Source organism: Condylura cristata, unplaced genomic scaffold, assembly GCF_000260355.1.
Source record: "Condylura cristata isolate star-nosed mole 26May11 unplaced genomic scaffold, ConCri1.0 scaffold00061, whole genome shotgun sequence".
In the NCBI taxonomy this organism is placed as follows: domain Eukaryota; kingdom Metazoa; phylum Chordata; class Mammalia; order Eulipotyphla; family Talpidae; genus Condylura; species Condylura cristata.
In genome coordinates, this window is record NW_004567162.1 from 333,251 (window position 1) to 352,363 (window position 19,113).

A 19,113-nucleotide genomic window follows, 5' to 3' on the forward strand; every position below is an offset into this window, starting at 1 on the left:
CAGAGATAGAGGGGAGACCTCCAGAGACAGGGGGGAGACCCCCAGAGATAGAGGGGAGACACCCAGAGATAGAGGGGAGACCTCCAGAGATAGAGGGGTGGCCTCCAGAGACAGGGGGGAGGCCTCTAGAGACAGGGGGGAGACCTCCAGGGACAGGGGGGAGACCCCCAGAGACAGAGGGGAGACCTCCAGAGACAGAGGGCAGGACTCCAGAGACAGGGGGGAGAACTTCAGAGACAGGGGGGAGAACTTCAGAGACAGGGGGTATACCTCCAGAGATAGAGGGGAGACCTCCAGCAGTCTCCCCAGAGACAGGGGTGAGACCTCCAGAGACAGGGGCGAGACCTCCAGAGATAGTGGGGAGACCTCCAGTGATCTCCCCAGAGATAGGAGGGAAACCTCCAGAGACAGACGGGAGACCTCCAGAGACAGGGGGAATACCTCCAGAGACAGAGGGGAGACCTTCAAAGATAAGAGGAAGACCTTCAGCAATCTCCTCAGAGGTAGAGGGGAAACCTCCAGGGACAGAGGCAATACTTCCAGAAACAGGGGGGAGACCTCTAGAGACAGGAGGAAGACCTCCAGAAATCTCCCCAGAGATGGGGGCAAGACCTCCAGAGATTGGGGGCAGGCCTCCAGAGACAGGCCTGAGACCTGAGGAGATTTCCCCAGAGAGGGGGCGAATGCCTCCAGATGCTGTATTAGAGAGCCCCCGTGGGATCAGCTTAGCTGTTGGAAAAAGAAAAATGATAATATGGAGTTAGAAAACTTAGCATTCTCCCTGTGCCCAAAATCAGCATTCCATCCCAACGCCTTTGTGGGGGCCCGGGCTCACCGTGTCCGGCTGCGGCCTGCAGGCCCAGGAGCAGCACCAGCATAGCGTCCATGGTGGCCCCTGAGGTGCTTTTCCAAGCCCAGCTCCCCAGCTCTTTAAAGGCTCCGAGGCCTAGGACCAGGCTCCGGGGCGCCAGGTGTGCCGGGGCCTCCATCAACACGGGATCTCCATCCCCAGGGAGAGGTGAGCCAGCTGTCCCCAGAGGATTAAGCTGTCCCAGCCTGATCCCAGGAAGCCCTGGGCGACGGGACAGTGAGTAAGAGACTGAGACCTCCCGGCCCCAGCCCTCTAAGGCTTCCAGACCTGAGTCAGTCCCCAGCCTTGACGCTCCTCAGAGAGGAGACCCCGCACACTACCCCAAGGTCCTCTGAAAGTCCAGCCATTGAGGGTGAGGATATATGGGTTGCTTGAGGAAGGAGGGTTCAGGAGTTAGTCTGGAGATGGCCTCTGATCCTTCGAGACCCCGGGGACAACCCAGTAGCCCTCAGTTTTCCCTTCGGCAGAGAAGGGGTGAGTGGAGACCGGGGCACCAGGGAGATTGCTCGTGTTTGGGAGAGATCCTAGCCCTGGAGCTGAACTGCTTCCACTGGTCCTACCACTTCCACGCTGGGTGTGCACCAAAGGCACCTGCCCCACTGAGGCTGCCCCCCTGAAAGCCAGACAAGGGTCCTTTCCATCATAAGGGGGGGGTTTTCTAAAGCGCAGGTGGCCGTGTCAGCTTTGATTAAATGGAGGAGGCAGGGTCATAGCTAGGAAAGGTGCTCCCCTTCTCTTGGGGCCCAGATGCCCTCACACGTGTCCCAACCTGGTGCTCTAGCCTCCATCTGGTAAACTCCTGGTGGGGTCTCCACATCCTGGACTCAAGTCTGGGAGGTCCCTGGAGGCTCCCTCCATTTGCATTTAAGGGGAGGGGGGGGAGAACAATGGCTCCCTCTTCTCCCTGGGGTGACTTTTCTTCTCTCCCTGACTGCTTACTGCTGTCCCTGCCTCCATCCCTCGTGCTGAGGGAGGCAGAGAGGAAGCCAAGAGCTCATGCTTTTGCCCATTGGGCCTACCTGTTTGGGAGTTTATCCATGGATAAACTGTGTGGACTTTATCTCTGTGTCTGCCTGGCAGGGTGGGCGCTAATCCCGCTACGCTGACCTGCTGTGTGTCCTTAATAAGTCATTACCCTCTCTGGGCCTTAGTTTCCTAGTTTTTTTCTAAAGATTTATTTATTGATGCATACAGAACTGGGGTACAGGCCAGAGGAGTGGTGGGTGAGAGGCTTCACCGGAGACAGAGTGGGGAGCAGAACAGGCAGACTGACGAAGTACACTGCTGAGGGGAGCAGCGGGTGGGTTAGGAGAGATCTGCTGTGCCATGTGGGTCAACTCCCTGGCCAGGGATCAAACTCTTGCTGCAGTGGCTTCTGAGAGCTTCATAATGTGGCACTTTAACCTGCTGTGCCACCAGGGAGAGCCTGGTTTCCTAGTTTTTAAAGGTAATCTAGATGGGCTCTGAACTCCCTCTATGCACCTGCCTGCTGAGTGGTCAGGGGTGTTGGGGGGGGAGGTGGCATCTGTCTCTGAGAGTGCACAGGGTTGGAGGGGCAGGGGGACAGGGTTGGGGTGGGGTTGGGCAGGGAGAGGGAGGCTATCTGATGAAACTCATGGCTCCACCTGAGTGTCTAGGATATTTTAGCGCAACTGAAACAAAACATTCAAAAATGAAAGTTGCCCATTGCCCAGATTTCTCACCTAGGTTTTGTGAAGAAACTTCCTCCACCCCTCCCTTTTGGGCCCACATTCCTGAGCCTGTGGTGTCAAGAATGATGGCGATTAATTGTAGTTAATAATTAATCCCTAAGGAGCACTAGGAGGCCCAGGCGTGGGTGGGGCCCAGACACCTGTCGCAGGGAACCTCCCTGGTCCCCACTGTCCTCTCAGCCTCCCTCTGTCGCACCGGGCACCCACCCCCTCAAGCCTTGAAACATAGGGGATCCCACGTGGGGCCCAGGACTGAGTAAAGGAGACCACCCTCTGTTTCCCCAACATCCCACTGAGAGACCCTCCCCTGGGTCCTCAAAGTCATGTTGGAAGAACTGGAAAATCCAGTTCCAGCCTCCACCTCCAGCCTCCCAAATACCCCTGCTAAGGGTTGAGTTGAGCATAGAAAGGCAGTTCTGATAAGAAGAGGCCATTCTGGGCTCCGGCATCTCTTCTGTCCATCAAGAAGCAAAGCAGCCAAGATGGGGGCCCTGCTGCCCCTCTTCCTCCTTCTGACCCTCCTCGGCAGCTCACGTGGGACAGGTAAGGGCTGCAGGCTGCACACTGGGGGCCCGCGGCAAGAGAAGGCCAGAATGGGAGCGAGAGACATGGGGTGCCCCAGTTCTGTGCTTCTGAGGGTACAAGGCATTGAGAGTGGCTTTGTGGGGGGAAGAAGAGCTGGGGTGAGGGACAATAAGGCAGGAAGGTGGACCCCACAGATCTGAAGGGATCTGGACCCGATGGCTGGATCCTTAGTCATACTTTTGGACCCACAGGGCCAGGAATGACTTTGCAGCTGAAGCTGAAGGATTCCTTTCTGGCAAATTCTACCTATGATTCCAGCTTCCAGGAGTTGCTTGAGAAGGTAGCTCTTTGGGTGGGGAAAAGACGGGACTGTGTGGACTGGGACTGCTTCTGAGGGGGCAGGGGCTGGTCCGCTGGGGCCTGGCAGTGTCCAGACCCTCCTCAAATGCTGTCTCTCCCCCAGCTCTGCCTCCTCCTCCACCTCCCATCCGGGACCAACGTCACCCTGCGTCACTCAAGGTCCCCACACCACGTCATCTGTAAAGTCTGAGAGCAACAGCAGCCCGCACCTCTTTGGCCCCTGGGGTCTGGGGACAGTAAATGTGCTGAATTCAATGATTTGAGTCTGTGGGTTCATGAGCTTAGGGCCAGCAGGAAAAGGGAAGTGGAAGCCCATACTCTGACCCTCCCCTTTGCTAAGTAGAGGGGCTCCCAAGTGGAGGTTCTTTCCCTCCACACCAATATCAACAGGAGTTAACTGAGTTAACGGAACACACACCTCAAGTTGAGGTCTTCCCAGCATCCGGGGATAAAGGAAAGAAACCTGCTGGACCCCTGTTCACAGGAGGTATGGTGCGCCCCATTCCTGCACTGGCAGCGATCCCCAACATAAGAAACAGGTGTCATTATGCACCTTTACAGTAGAGGAAGCAGAGGCTCCAGCGGTGGAGAGGGCCTAGCCCAGACAAGGGCCTTGGCTTCGTCTTCCTCGGTTTCAGCTTTAGGACTAGGAGATCAGGAACTTCCCCCAGACTGGGATATGGACAGAACCCCCCCAGGACACGGGCCCCATCCCAGGGTCGCACATCAATGGGGTAGGTGGGTGGGAGGCCGCTCAGGTGAGAGACGAAGGGCTCAGCGGTGCAGACGGGGCGCGCAAGGTCACAGGGGCCACGCTTGTGTCCGAGGTGCAGCCTCTTGCAGCCCCTATTCATCTGCTCCTCAGAGAGTTTGGGGATCACAAAGCTGGGAAAAGCTACCGTGGGCACAAGCAGTGGTGCCTGTCAGGTAAGCAGGCATGGCGGTAGACGGTTATTGGGAGGAAACCCAGGCCCAACACTTATGTCTTAGTGCCCTTGGGGGCCCGGGGTACTTGAGACAGGTACTCATGTGCCTCCCACTCAAGATCGTCTTGATTCCTTACCAGCTGTCTCTACATGCAAGCATGCAGCCCAGGCGTAACCATTTGGGGGCACTGATATGATGACTTTCCATCCCACCCTGCCCACCCCTGCCTACCACAGGAAATCCAAGACTGGTCCCTTGGGGAGAGGTGGAAACCCCAGTTCTATACAATCACCCCTGGAGATGAGGCACCAGGGGAGATGCAAGGGTGAAGAGAGAAGTCCACAAAATAGAATTCCTCTAGTTTCCTTTACAACTGTCAATTGTAAAGAAAGTTTACGCTTGATCGTTACATCTGACAACTCAGAGCAGAAGTGGCTAGGGGCTCAAGGGTCCAATATTTATGACTGGCCCCTCATTTGTACCAGTGGGCAGGTGACACCCTTGGGTCAGTGTGGAGGCCCGAAGCAAGCTGGGAGACGGACTGTCTGGATCTCCAAAAGGCAAGAGGCGTAGACAGCTGGTTCTCCGCCTTAAGGCCTGCATTCACGCGGCTGCACTGTCCAGATTCTCACTCATCTGATCCTTTCCCCAGACTCACGACAGAGCATGGCAACAATGAATGCTTCGGGGCTCACTAGGCGTGGGGGTGACCTAGGCGTGGGGGTGACAGACTGCTGCCTGTTAGCCATCTCCTTTAGATAGTCATGTAAGTCTTAGCTAAGTGCCTGGCTCATTCCATTTCCCAGCCTCCCTTGCCGTGAGAGGGACACAAGTAGAAATGGAACATGCAACTTCCAAATAACTACCTTCAAAGGAAAGGAGTCTCCATTTCTGAGGGAAGAAAACAAAGTCCTTACAAGAGCCTCCAACGTCCTAGCCCAGTGCTTTCCATGGTGATGGAAATATTTTATGCCCTGTGCTGACTGGTGTAGCAGCCATATGTGGCCATTAAACACTTGAAACATGGCTAGTGGGACTGAGGACCTGAATGTTCAATTTTTCTTAGTCAAGTAAGCAAAGGCCAGCACAGCCTGATGACCCCCGCTAGCCACTTCCCCCCACCAATGGCTCATGCCCGACCTCACATGCCGATGGTTCACTCACCAAGGATGGGGCTCCTTGCTACTCTGAGCTCTCCAGGGATGCTTCCACCTTAATTTTGCTGTGGCTCATCCCTGACCTAGACATCCACTTGGCTAATTCCTGCCTTACCTGCAAATCTTTGCTTAAATCTCACCTTTACAATGAGGTCAGCCCAGACCCCTAACATACCTGTCTCCCTGCTGTGTCCTGCCGACCTCTACTCAGACGCAGACCAAACCCCACGCGTCATTTCGGACTCTCCCTGCTAGAATAAAAGCGCTTCCAGGGCAGAGATCTTGGTCTCACTCAGTGATGAATCCAAGGGCCTCCCAGGGAGCAGGAATTTAAGAAACCTTTGCTGCACGAGGGGAAAGAAAAGCTGTTCTGCTGTCGCTGCCAACAGCATGGGCCCGTGAGCTGGCTGATGTTCTCAAGGGCACCAAAGCGCTGAGAGGCAGACGCCAGGTTCCCAGGAGACCACGTCCCAAAGCCAGCGTCCAGTTTGACTACCCTGGCCAGTCTGAAGTCACTGATGAGCACAAGGAGGGAACGTTGTCGTGATTCCCACGGGCAGGCTAAGCAAGAGTGGGGTGTTCAGTCCTGGCTGGATGGCAGCTCACGCAGCTGCAATAAGCAGAATGACCTGCTCCTGTCCTGTCGGTTTCGTTTCCCCTCAGACCTTGAAGAAGCAATAGGGACACACACCAGGGGAATCCTGGGTTCCTCTCCAGGATGATACACACCCACAAGGACGGTGCTTCAGTGGATTCTGGTGCCTCTCTGAGCAGCCAGTGCAGTGAACGCTGCCTGAGTGAGCAGGTCTTGTGAGCACTCACTGTGCCGGCGGCTGGCAAAGGGGCGTGTGCGGCCCGGGTGGGTGCGTCTGGATTGGGGCTGCGGGTGAAGCTGTCCTTTTCTGGAGTTTCATTTTAATCCTAGAAGGAGTGGTAACTTTCCTGTCTTTATCTTGACAATACTCACTCAGCCAGCCCTAAACACACCAGCCAGCCAGTTAACTCCCTGAGTGCCAGGAAGGGGCCAGGCGGCCCAGTACCTGCCAAGCCCTCTCCAGGTGAACACGGTGGATTCGGTAACATGCTCATGATGTGAGTGGACGATGACATTTTTTTCAAAAGAAACATCTTTTTTAAAATTAGTTTTCACTGTAAACCTGTTTTGAGAATACTCCTGGAATTGGGGAGATTTCATTTGCTGGGTCACCTCACCTAGGAAATGCCTGTGAAGAGCTCAGCCATCAAAGCGGGGGGGGGGCAACGGGGGGGGGACGAGGGAGGGGGTATGTTCTGTGCAAGAGACCAGGGCTCTGCTCCCCTTTCCGCACATCCAGTACAGATGGACCGAAGCCACCTGAGGTTAGTAGCTACACTAAATAAAGACAAACAACTGGAATAATTTGTAATAACTTTTCAAATACACAATTGATAAGGGGAAAATGGAAATAAAAGGGGATGCTGCCCATCCCCCCTCTTCCTCTTCCCTGTGTGTGTGTGCACATGGTAGTGGGAGGGGACAGATCTTTCACCCACAGTTGGGATGATCGGAGAAGGGCAGGAAGTGGGCTCAGAGCGGGCGTGGACCTGCTGCCGGAGAGGCCGCACGGTTCGACCAGCAGAGAAGACGCCCTCCGGTTTAGCTACCACGATACTTGCAGGTTGGTGTCAGAAGCCAGAATCTGCACTGAGCTTGCTGGGCTGAACCCCGCCAACACCTGACTCGGTACTGGTTTTCCCTGGGAGCATCTTCCAAGTGGAGAGAACGCTCCCTTTACAGGGCTCTCGGGGGCCTTGCAGCTGCCAGGAGGACCCAGTCGGTAACAGGCCTGCCCAGACGGAAGTTACTCAGAGCTGCTGGGCAGATATAGCCGGGCGTGGAAGACCCCCCAGTTCCAACAAAACGAGGCAGCTGACGAGGGTACAGAGGCAGGTGTCTGCCCACTCGGAGGTATCGCCAGCAGGGAATGGTGTGTGCCTCCGGTCTGTGGACTCTGCTTTCAGGCACAAAGCCGAAGGTGGGCTCTCAACCCCCCTGCAGCCTCTCAAACCTACAGGAAGTCCCCACTCCTCTCAGTACCCCTGGGGATAGGGCCAGGGAGCTGGAAACTTCCACCACCCAGGGAGCAGCAGAGGAAGGGCCTGCAGGTGCTGGCCGTCCGGGAGAGAGGCAGCACAGACTCCTGTGCCCAGGCCCTGCGAGAAAGCGCCTCTGTCCTCCAAGGAGGCAGGCTCCTCATTACACCCACATTCCCGTTGTGGCCCAAGGTCCAAACCTAAGAGGCAGCCCGCCTCCTTTCCCAAACCAAAGTCTCAGAGAACAGCTGAGAGACAACAAAGTCAGCACAAGGAGAGACAAACAAAAGCACCACAAGCAGAGTAGCTGGGATTCAGAGTTTATCTGAATTCTCTCATCCCTAAACTTCCGAGCAGGCTGCACAGGAGGAAGCTGTTTCACACAGAAAGTGAGGGGCACACAGTCTCTGAGGCCCTGGCATCCTGGCAGCTGCCAAATCTGTTTCTCCTCAAAGGCAGGCCTGGGAGAGAGGAAAGCCACCAGGGAGATGAGGAGAGCTCAGGGCTCCTGGGGGCAGCAAGTCGCAGTCATCAGCTGCCGCAGGTGAGAGGCCGCCTGGTCCAATCTCGACAATTCCAACTGGAGCGAAGAGAGCTGGGGGAAGGCGAGCGCAGGTGAGGACCCAGGCCTGAGGCCTACCCTGCTGCCCATAGTCCCGCTGAGGCTGGCTTCTGGTGGCCTCCCCAGCCTCACCCTCTGCTGTCTCTGAGTCTCTGCCTCCCCCTCTGACGGGGTCCTGGCTATGAGGCCATCGAGCTGTTTCTGCAACTTGTGTCTTCGGGCAGCCAGCAGAGGTAGCTGGGTCTGGGGATCGACCAGGCCCTACAGAACAGACAGGGACGCTCACACGTCTGCAGCCTGCCCAGTTCCAGGGACCCCGCCTCGCTTTCTTGGGGTCTGTGAGCTCCCCTTTTCCAACCTCCTCCCCTCCATCCCTGCTCACCTGAAGTTCCATGTGCACCTGGACGGTATCACTGAGCTGGGCCTGGGCCCAGCCCGAGGGAGCTGCTGCACCTGGGGGCAAGAGGCCCACAGCCCCGCAGTGGGCCAGGGTGCCCAGCGGCTCCAGGAAGGTCCTGAACAAGCCCTGTTCCCCAGGCTCTGAGCTCTGCAGCAGCACTGGGGAGGAAAGGATAGGTCGGACCCAGGCACCAGCTCTTTCCAGCCTGCACTCCAGGCCCTGGGCTGCAGGCTCTCCCCTCTTCCCTGGCAGCCCCTTCTTCCCTTAGGGAGTCGGACCCGCCTCACCTCGAGGCCGGGCCTTGGTGAGCTGATACATGGCTCGGAGAGACCTCAGCGCCTGCACTGTCTCCTGCACCCGGGAGAAGTGCTGTTCCAGCTCGGGCTGGTGCCAGTGCTCCTAGAGCAGGGACACAGAGCTGATGAGCAGTCTCCTGGGAGACCCCCCGCAGGCGCCCCCACACCAGCTCCTCAGGACAACAGGGCCCAGCCTCTTCACCACACCCAAAATTCGCCACCTCAAGGAACATAACGTGGCAAACACCGGGAGTCATCTAAGGAGGTTTTAGAGGCACAGTGGTTGATGTCTGTTTAGATGCTCTGGCTAAAGATGGTAAAGGACCCAAAATAAGAGCTAAAGACATATTATTCCCATATTATTCCCATATTATTCCCAACTCATAAAAGCAAATAAATAAGAAATTTTAAAAAGCAAACTTGAAAATGACTTTGTGGGTGAATTTGTAGCACTTGTCCTCCTGAAGTTATTAAAACTTAAAACTGCCCTGAGATTTTTGGGATAAACTAGTACCTTCTCCAATTAAAAGATGGCAGAATCTGACCCACAGGCACACAGCCAGCTGGTGGCAGCCTGGGACAGGCCTGCTCTGGGCCCCTGGGCCCTGAGAAGTCCCCCACCCTTCAGGAACCCTCCGCCACTCTCCGCCACGGCCACAGGCCCGTCAGGACACTGCACCCCAGCTTGCCCCAGCACCTTCAACACGGGACTCACCAAGCTTCGGGCACTGGGATATGGGGCAACACAGACGCTGGGGGGCTGGGGGCTGCCAGGCCTGCGGGGCAGCCGCTGCCAGAGCTCTTCAGCCAGGAAGGGCATCAGTGGGGCGAGGAGGCATAGAGCGATGTCGGCGCAGGAGAACAGGACCTGAGGAGGCCCGGGGGGCCGGGGCGAGCGCGACAGCAGCGGCTTCACAGCCTCCTGGGGAGGAGGTCAGAGGCTCAGGGCCATGCACGCTGCCCTACGCACCCACCCGGGGTGGCGCTGTGGGTAAACAGGGCAGGAGCCCCAGCAGCTCTGCCACAACGGGCTGTACCCACGCACCCTGGGCATGCTCACGGCAGGTGGGCAACAAAGGCTGGGGCGGACTGGGCGGATTAGAAAGAAAAGGGTTGTGTTTTCGGCTTATCAAAAAGACCCAGATGTTTGTGAAAAGTCTGAGACAGTGACCTGGGGGGCGGCCTTGGCCTGCAGCCTCAGCACCACTGGGGATGAGAAATGAGACGCTCGTCCTGCAGAATGAGCCTGGGGGCGGGGGGGGGCCTGCCGCTCTGGGCTGGCCAGCCCTCCCCGGAGCTCTGCAGGGTCAGGTGTGAGAAAGCTTGGACTAAAGACCACTGGTCTCCCTGTGGTCAGTCACAGGTCGCCACCCGCTGGGGTCCTAACTCAGCAATGACAAATCTGAAACAGAGTCTCCAACAGCCTGACGAAGCTGTTCTGCCAGACTCAGTGTTCTAGCAGTCTCCACCTCCTGCTCTTTCTCCTCAGGTGACAGACAGCAAGAGGGCCCGGGCTGCCTGCTGAGACCTGTCCCCTGGTACAGAGGAATGGGACTTCCCACCTGTCTCTCTCCCCAACAGGAGACCAGCAGGGACCTTCGTTAGAGCTCTCGGCCACGGAGGCCAACTTCAACCATGCCGTCCCGGGGGCGCTCACCAAGTAGACATCGCAGAGGTTGTGCAGCCAGAAGCGGTGCAGGGCGTGGGTGACGTGGGAGAGCTCTCGGGTGAGGAAGCCGCGCTCACACTCGAGGGCGGTGCAGGCAAGGCGGCTCAGGATCCAGGCGTCCATGGGGGACGAGGGCGACAGCTGCTGGCAGACGGCACTTCAGGACGGGAACCACCCCCCTTCCTTCCAGGTGCCACCTCCAACCTCAGACAGAACCACTCTCTCTCGCTGCCAAGCTCCTCCACTTTCCCTTACCTCCTCTGCAGGCTGGGGCACAAAACTACCCCCCAGGGCACTGAGGATAAAGCGCAGGGCGTTCCAGATCTTGTTGCAGAAATGCCGGCAGCTCAGGACCTCAGACACAGACAGGTGCAAGTCGCCTCCTAGGGGGTGGGAGGGAGGGGTGTGTGCCTGTGGGTGGCAGCATGGAGCCTTGGGTTCTCTGCACCTCTGCACGGGTGCCTGCTGCCCTCTGGTGCCCCAAAACCTCCCTTGCACGCTTACCCAGAGCTCCGTGGGAGCACAGGGCGAATCTCAGGGCATCTGTGCCACACTCTGGGATCCCGTGAGGAAAGTCCTTTCTCTGTCAGCAGAGGGAGGAGAGGGGCAGGAGGCGCCCTGAGGCTGCAGGACCAGAAGCCCCAGCTGCAGAGGAAGCAGTGGCCACACAGGGCTGGGGCACACAAGCACTGGGACTCACCTGGGCGGTGGTCGCAGTCGCCAGCTCTGTGGGGTCCAAGTTCCCATCCTTCAGCTTTTCCTGCAGCACCTGGGATGGGTAACTCGCTGGCCTCAGTCTCCCTGCGCCTACGGGGTCCCACCTCGGGTCCCTCCCAGCCAGCTCCTCTCCTCAGGCTCCCCCGTCTCCCCCCATCTCACCACACCCTCACCCTGACCTGCAGCTCCACCCCACTGATGATGTCGCGTGGGTCCAGCACATTCCCCAGGGACTTGCTCATCTTCCGACCCTGCCGGTCCCGAACCATGGAATGAAGCAGTACCTGAAGGGGTCCGGGGGGTCAGCGGTGGGGGGCTAGAGAACCTGTCCCTGGAGCACCCTCAGGCCTCAGGCCTCCTGCTTCAGGGTGCAGGTGTGAAGTAAATCAGGAGAAAAGGATCAGATTATGGACAACACCACTTTTGGGGCTGAACACAGGACAAGGTTTGGGGGAAAGCGAGGAGCGAGAGGGCCAGGGCACTGAAGGGCTCTTACCTTGCTGAAGGGGAGCTGCTCTGTGAGCTGGGTCCCCAGCATGACCATGCGGCCCACCCAGAAGAGCAGGAGGTCACTGCCCGTTTCCAAAAGGGACAGGGGGTAGAAACGAGTGAGGTCCGGGGTCTACGAAGAAAGAGGCAAGCAGTGGAGTGCAAGCCTCCAGCCTCCCTTGAGACTCCAGATGTCCCAGGTGTCCCTCCGTCATCCCCACCTCCAAGCGTCCCCTCAGCCCACCTCACCTCTTGGGGCCAGCCCAGGGAGGAGAAGGGGAAAAGGGCGGAGGAGAACCAGGTGTCCAGGACATCAGGGTCTGGGAGCAGAACAACAACAGGACCACTGGAACCTCAGCTTCTAGGGCGCAGGCCAGCCCTTCCCCAGAGACCAGGGGCAGCTCGCTGGCCCTCTTCCCACTTTCCTGTCCTTACCTTCTCCAGCTCAGCTGTTCTCACAAAGTCCTAGAAGCCTGCCCTGCCCTCCACGGCTCAGCCACTCACCCCGCTCCAAGGTCAGCTGTGCCCCTGGCCTCCCGGTGAGCTCTGCAGCTATTTCTCTGGCCTCAGTCTCTGTTCGCCCAACCACCCAGCAGTCCTCTCTGTCACCCTGTAGAGGTGAGCATGGGAGAGTGAGCAGCGACATCACTGTGCTTCGCAGTCCCTCCTGAGGATGGCCACCCCCTCCGGCAGCGAGATGAAGACACCCAGGCCTGGAATTAGGAGGCTCAGTGGGCAGGACACTAACACCTGCAGCTGGGCTGGCCTGGGCTGGCCAAAGGCGCGGTTCCCCCCTAACGGTCTTCCTGCCCGCCCCGCCTCCCGTCACCTCCCCCTACCCACCTCTGCACACTCCTCCACAACCAGGTAGGCTGGAATCCGATGGCCCCACCACAGCTGCCGGGAGACACACCAGTCCCTGCCGATGGGGCATCAGTGATTTCTCAGCATAACCAGGGGGGCCCCGCTCCCAATCTCCACGCCAGCACCCCTTCCCTTACCCAATGTGGGAGAACCAGTGCTGCCAGCTCTTCTGGTGGAAGGACGGACTGAGCTCCAGAGCCCCTGATGCCACAGCCTGGAGGGAAAGGGCCACTGGACGTGTCTCCCTCCCCGCACCTGCCCTCCGGAGGGCAAGTGGCCTCTGGGGGGCAAGCTGGTTCCAAAACTCCGCTCTCAGTTACCACTATCAGAGGGGCCACAGGGCAGAGGACCTCCAGCCTCCCATTTCCCCCTCCAATCCCAGGGCATAGCCCCCGCAGGCCTCAGTTGTTCCCCGCACTGCGGCCTCACCTTGGCAGCCCGCTCCCCCATTTCCTGGCAGCGGACAAACCACTGGCTCTGCAGAAGGTATTCCACCACGTCCCCCGAGCGGCTGAAAGGAGACGGGGTGAGGCCACTGTTGCTCCAGCCCCGTGCGTCCCCCAGGGACACAGGCTCATCTGCTCCAGGCCTCTACTGAGTGGCCCCATGCCTGGCTCAGGGCCTGGCTCCCAGGGCAGGGGCCAGCCCAGGCTGTTGTCAGTCTTAGATGTACCCTCTCCCTTGGGGGATGGAGGGCTCCTGAGTCACGGAGTTAAAATGGGGATACCTGCAAATGGGCAGCACCATGGCGTGATCCTGGAGGCCCCGGAACAGGCCCCGCTCCCTCAGTGCAGACACAATCTTGTCTCGAGCCACGAATCGGTGGAGACCCTAGGGAAAAAAGACCAATGGTAAAGGCTGAAGGCCACCAGGAAAGCCAGAAAGCACGAGAGAGGGGAAGGGCAGAGGGTGCCCCCAAAGGCGAGGGCAGCGGAGGCTGGTCCCACCTGCAGCCAGTCTCCACAGAGGGAGGTCATGGTCCCGTCCTCTGCAATGACACTCAGGGGGCTCAAGCCGTGCCGAACCCCCAGCTCGGCATCAGCAGGGCTGTGAGCTGGAGTCACCTTCACTGCCCCTGGGGGACCAGAACTTCAGTAGGCTCTGCACCCCACCTTTGGCTTTGCTCTCCCAGCACTATCGTGTAACCACACTGGCTACACTCTCCTCTCCTCTCAGCACCCCCACTACTCACTCAGACACCCTGACAGAGGATTCCCTACCCCACTACCCTCCCCCTCCTCCTGGTTCCTCTGCTCGCCTCCAGCACCTGACCTTCTCCTCTTCCCCTGACCTCTACTCACCTGTGCCCAGGTGAGGCTGAACAGCGGAGTCTGTGATGAGGGGGAGAAGCTGCCCAGTCAAAGGATGACAAAGTTGTCGCCCATGGAGATGCTGAGGGGAAGGGAGAAAGGTCGAGGGTGGCACATATGTGGGGTGGGAAGGTCTGAGCTGGGCACAAGCTGGGCGAGGGAATAAGAGGGTGAAGCCAGAAGGTAAAGAGCTCTAACAAGTCAGCAACCTTTCTACTAAGGAGCCAGAGGGTAAATATGTTAGACTTTGTGGGTCAAGAGGCAAATCAGTCTCTTCACCACTCCTCTACTCGAGCGGGTCAGATAGGACGTCACAGCGCAGATAATGCGTCAAGTAAGCATGGCACACAGACAGGAGGTGGTGTGGCCTTGGTCACGGCTTGCCAACCAAGCTACAGAAAAAGTATGACATCAAGACGAGAAGGGAGAGACTTCAGAGCCACAGGGTAGCTGAGATGACAGAAGTCTTGGGGGAGAAACAGAAGCAGGAAAAGAGGTGCTGGGCCCTCCCTGGTGGCACAACAGGTTAAAGCACAGTACTGTGAAGCTAGACGTGGCCGCTTCACTGTGAGTTCGATCTCCGACCAAGGAGGTGACGTATGTGGCGCAGCAGAACTCTCCTGTCTCGCCTGCTGCTCCCCTCAGCAGTATACTTCGTCAGTCTCCCTGTTCTGCTCCCCACTCTATCTCTGGTGAATCCTCTCACTGCCCCTGCACCTCGGGCCTGTACCCCAGCTCTGTATGCACAAATAAATATTTTTAAAAAAGAAAAAGAGGGGGCTACCACTCTAAAAGGAGAAGGAATAAAGCTGGGGGGCAGGGAGGCAGGGCAGCAGGAGCACACGGGGGATTACTGTATAGCGTGAGTCATCGGGATGAACAGCCACAGCCACGTCTCCAGGCAATGTCTCCGGCCTTGTGGTTCCTACCACAACCTCTGCATCTGAAGACAAAAAACACACACTGCTGGTATCGCCCTTACCCCTCATTCCCACATAGTTAGAGCCAGGAGCACTGGAAAAGAGAGGCCCTGCGTGTAACTAAAGGAAATTCAGGCCAGTGTCTACAGGGGATTTCCACACACATGAGAGGCCAATGGGGCACCTGGTCTGAGAACTCCTGGACACTTCGCACAGGAGGAACAGGTGTAGCATGAATAAAAGCAACTGGACTCTCTGCGTGGGGCCAGATGACGCCGGGGATTCTCAGGGCCTTGTCACAAATGCTGCGCATTCTTCCGGCCAAGCTCCAGTCCCTCCTGACCGTTCCAGCTGCTCTGCCCTCCCCTTGTCTGAACTCTTCAAGGCACTGACTGACTACTCAACCCACATTCCAGAACCAATCTGTGTCTCCCTGGGCAGCAGTCTCACGCAGAATCACACTGAACTCCCAGAGGGCAGTGCCCATGTATACTTTTGTTACACAGTCCAGTGGGCAACAGGGTGATGGGTTCCCATGTGCCCAACACTAGTGTGAGAAAACAGGAAGGAGCAGGAGACTGCTCTCACCAGGCTCTCCATCGACGGGGAAGGCCACAGAAACAAGGAGGCCAAAAGATACAGGAGCGGGGCAGCCGGGCGGCCGAAGCTCCATGCGCCCAGGCAGGGGCCGGTGCTCCACCTGGAGGCATCAGGGAAGCAGGGTCAGAGAGTAGCAAGCTCACACTGGGGTGCCAGCCTCCACTGATCCACCCCGGGGGGGCTCCCCACAGCCCACCTCAAAGCCATTCAGAGGGCTGGGAAGTTCCTCTCCCCTAGCCTAGTTCTTGAGCAATTGGTTAACATGAATACTCACTGAGCATTTAAGCCCCACACGGGATCATGCCCATCACCTCCCATGGGTTCTCATTTAATCCTCTTAACAACCCCAGCGCGCAGGCACTTCCATCATCCCTAATTTACAGGCTGAGGAAACTGAGGCTTCATGAGGCTAACAGCCAGAAGTCACAGTGCTAAAGCGCAGGACTTGCCCTAAACCCAGGCGGAGCGGCTCTCACCCCAAAGCATTCACAGCCCTGCTTCCCCTCCCACTCACCTCGATATCTGAGATGGCGGATCTTAAAGCACATGACCAGTTGACAAGCTGCCGGTTCCGGTACAACAGTCCTGCCTTGTAGAGCCGCACAAAAGCTTCAGTGACAGCCACCGAGGAGCCCTGAAATGACCTCAGTGTCCACATCCCCCTCCTGTGCCCGTTACCCCACTCAGGGCCCACGTAGTCCCGCTCCCGACACTCATGGGGAGCGAGGCACAGACACTCACGGCATCCATCGTAAAACACTCTCGGTCCCAGTCCAGGGAGGCGCCCAGAGCCCGGAGCTGCTCAGAGATCTCTCCACCCTTCCTGGGTGCAGAGAGTTATCTGTCAGCAGACATGCAGAGCACTGCCTGTGCGCCAGGCCCGGCACTACTCAGCATGCCGGGCGCAAGACTGAGTGCGGCATGGATCTAGCCTCCAACTAGAAACTAAGGGAACCTGTGCGGGCCTCCCAGGGCATAAAGACTGCACAAAGCTCGACAGCAACAGAAGGGGGTGGCCCTGTGTGGGAGGCCCAAAGAAGCTGTATAGAAAAGATGGTACTTCCTAACAGCCTGATGAAGGCAATTTGAAGCAGAGGTAGGAGCAGATGAGTAGGACAGATGACAAATCCCAGCAAGGGAAAACAGGATATGCAGGGGAAAAAGAGAAAATGCACGCGTGTATTCAGCACACCTGGTTTTATGAAGCTTCGCTTCCATGTGCCTTTTTTCCCTTCATGACAGAAGATTAACGTGCCGACATCGTAACAAGGTTTAAGGGAGGCACATCTCACACAACCATGTGAGCACCCACTCACCATGCTCATGATGAAGGAGCCGGTGTTGCCTGTTTTATAAAACCCTCAACTAGCAAAAAATGCATAAGTCCCGAAGGCTCAGAGACGGCTGGCATTACTGCAAACGAGTGTTTCAGTGGCATGTGCTTTTTTTAGACAGAACACTGTCACACACTTAGTAGACTGCAGAATAGTGTAAACACTATTTTCATAATTCGTGTGACTCAGTTTATTACAATATTTGTATTACTGCAGCAATCTGGAAACGAATGTGCTATAACTCGAAGGTGCACCTGTGTGTACACACAGGTATGTATACACAAATATATACATGTTTTAAGCTATGTAACACACAAAGTTCCAAGACCCCACCCAACACTTCGAGAGAAAGCAGGACTAGATGGGAGGGGTATCAACCGGAAGCGGGGACCCAAACCTGCCACCTGCCCCCTTCCCCACTTCCCTCATACTCACTCCTCCTTCCATTTCCACACCTCCTGGAGGAAGGCTTCCCGGCTCAGCTCGTGTCTCCGCACTCCTCGCTCTTTCCATAGCTGTTTCTCCACCACAGCCTATGGTGAGACGAATGAGGTCAATCTGGGAGAAACCTCTTTCACCCAGAAAAGGGAAGAGTAGCAAAAGATATACCTGAGTAGCAATTCCTGCATGATCTGATCCGGGGACCCACAGCACCTGGTCCCCACGCATCCGGTGCCTGTGAAGGAAATACTCCTGTGACCCATGCGCTTACATGCGTAGCCTCTACTCCTTCCCACACCTGCACAGCCCCTCCAAGGGCTCAGGCACGCCCGTCCCCTCACCAGCGCACGAGGGCATCCTGGATGGCCACCGTCAGTGCGTGGCCAATGTGTAGGGAGCCAGTGACGTTGGGAGGTGGGATACACATGGAAAAGGTCTCCCCGGTGGCCTGGGGCAGCCTGGTCTAGAAAAAAAGAGAAAACTCAAAGGGCAAGAACACTCGGTGTTTCCTGGGGGAATGGCACCCTCTGGTGTCTCCCAAAGAGAAGGAATTGCAGGAAAGAACCAGCTAATAACAGGAAAGGGGGGAACCTGCCTGGAGAAAGCTTTGGAAGCCGAAAGCAGCTCTCACTGACATTTTTTTTTTGTAAGGCTGGGGTGGGAGGGTTGGGGTGGGGGGTGTTATGGAGGTGGAGACTACTCAGGAATGTGGCTGTCTATGAGGTCCAGACCCAGGGTCAGTTGTGCCCAGCCTCACAGGCCTCCTGTACCGGGGGCCATTTGGTACCCTTCCCTCTAGGCACTAACCTGATATTCTGGTTTGAAGAAGCCCTCTCTCACCCACCAAGGGTACCAGGCAGCCTCAACATAGCGGGGGCTGTAAGCAGGAGGCAGGGGCTGGGAGACATCTGCAGAGGCAGAGAAGAGCTCCATTAACTCCTACACTTTGTTTCCAAAAGGTCAGCAAAAATGTGAGTGAAACCTTCAATTTCCCAGTTACCTTTCTTTTCTCCATGTTCCGTGGGGATTTCATACAACACTACCTCCTTAGGAGTCCAGGTCTTACTGGATTCTGCAGGTGACTGAGGAGAACAGGAATCATAATGGGGGGATACAGCTCACAGTATACCCAGGCCCCTGGGAGCCCATTTAGTCTCTTCCCCAGCCCCCTCCCAAGTCTTCTCGGACACCCAATGACAAGATGTCAGGTCCCTAACCTTGCTCTTTCTGGCTGTCCCAGCTGCCAGGGCAGCCTGCTTCTCTCGGAGTCGCTTCTGTTTGGCTTCACGGTTCCTCCGGGAGATGGGAGATCCATAGGGCTCTGACTGAGTGGCAAGGGGCTGGAACTTGGGGAGGCCCCATGAGGGCCTCAGCCCCCAAAGTGGTATTCGAAAAGCAGTCAGAGGCAAATAAGGCATCAGGAGGGCTTGGGAAGGAAAGATCTGTTCCAGACAGAGTACATTAGGGGCTTCAGGAAGGCGGGGGAAGGTGACATCCCCTAACATCACACTGATTTCTCATTCCAAGCCCCCTAAAGGCGCAGGTCTGTTAGTCACAGAGTGGACTGCCTCCCACACGGCCCTTCCTCCTTGAGAATTAGTGTATGGACAAGACCCTCGGGCCACGGAGGTCTTCTGGGAGCGGGCACTTCCTGGCCCTCACCTTATGCTTCGGCCACATGACTGTGGCCACTGACAGCAGGGAGGGGAAAGGACTGAGAAATTCGAGATGACCACATTAACGCTCCAGCAAGTGCCGCCCAGGTCCCCGGGATCTCGGCCTGCCCATCCTCTGCTGCATGGGCCCCATCCCCGCGCGCCCTGGCTTTCCATCGGGCCCACCGCCTCGGAGCCGCCCACCTCCTGGGGGCCGCCCAGCACGCGCTC

General features: G+C 57.2%; 3 protein-coding genes across 3 annotated transcripts in view; 1 reads left to right on the top strand and 2 right to left on the bottom strand.

Moving 5' to 3' along the window:
• The first annotated feature begins 3,065 nt into the window (after positions 1 to 3,065).
• SFTA2 (surfactant associated 2) lies at positions 3,066 to 3,711 on the top strand. The gene is made up of 3 exons (XM_004695387.2): positions 3,066 to 3,126; positions 3,360 to 3,448; positions 3,572 to 3,711. Exons 1-3 carry the CDS (start codon positions 3,066 to 3,068, stop codon positions 3,656 to 3,658), a joined length of 237 nt encoding a protein of 78 aa, XP_004695444.1. The 3' UTR covers positions 3,659 to 3,711.
• A 4,095-nt stretch (positions 3,712 to 7,806) lies between these two features.
• VARS2 (valyl-tRNA synthetase 2, mitochondrial) lies at positions 7,807 to 19,020 on the bottom strand. The gene is made up of 29 exons (XM_012734601.1): positions 18,445 to 19,020; positions 18,228 to 18,309; positions 18,035 to 18,135; positions 17,569 to 17,690; positions 17,396 to 17,462; positions 17,222 to 17,319; positions 16,194 to 16,275; positions 15,967 to 16,086; positions 15,441 to 15,552; positions 14,787 to 14,875; positions 13,924 to 14,014; positions 13,570 to 13,697; positions 13,350 to 13,453; positions 13,052 to 13,133; positions 12,760 to 12,836; positions 12,602 to 12,677; positions 12,263 to 12,368; positions 12,008 to 12,078; positions 11,766 to 11,891; positions 11,449 to 11,553; positions 11,253 to 11,321; positions 11,057 to 11,135; positions 10,808 to 10,935; positions 10,541 to 10,693; positions 9,599 to 9,805; positions 8,875 to 8,986; positions 8,570 to 8,745; positions 8,320 to 8,448; positions 7,807 to 8,220 (listed from the first exon to the last, which is right to left on the bottom strand). The coding sequence occupies exons 1-29, from the start codon at positions 18,730 to 18,732 to the stop codon at positions 8,125 to 8,127; spliced, it is 3,276 nt and encodes a 1,091-aa protein (XP_012590055.1). The 5' UTR covers positions 18,733 to 19,020; the 3' UTR covers positions 7,807 to 8,124.
• GTF2H4 (general transcription factor IIH, polypeptide 4, 52kDa) overlaps positions 18,745 to 19,113 on the bottom strand; it is a 5,721-nt gene continuing 5,352 nt past the window's right edge. Inside the window, exon 14 of the mRNA XM_012734588.1 lies at positions 18,745 to 18,758. Within this exon, the coding sequence (XP_012590042.1) occupies positions 18,745 to 18,758 (14 nt within the window). The remainder of the gene's footprint in view (positions 18,759 to 19,113) is intronic.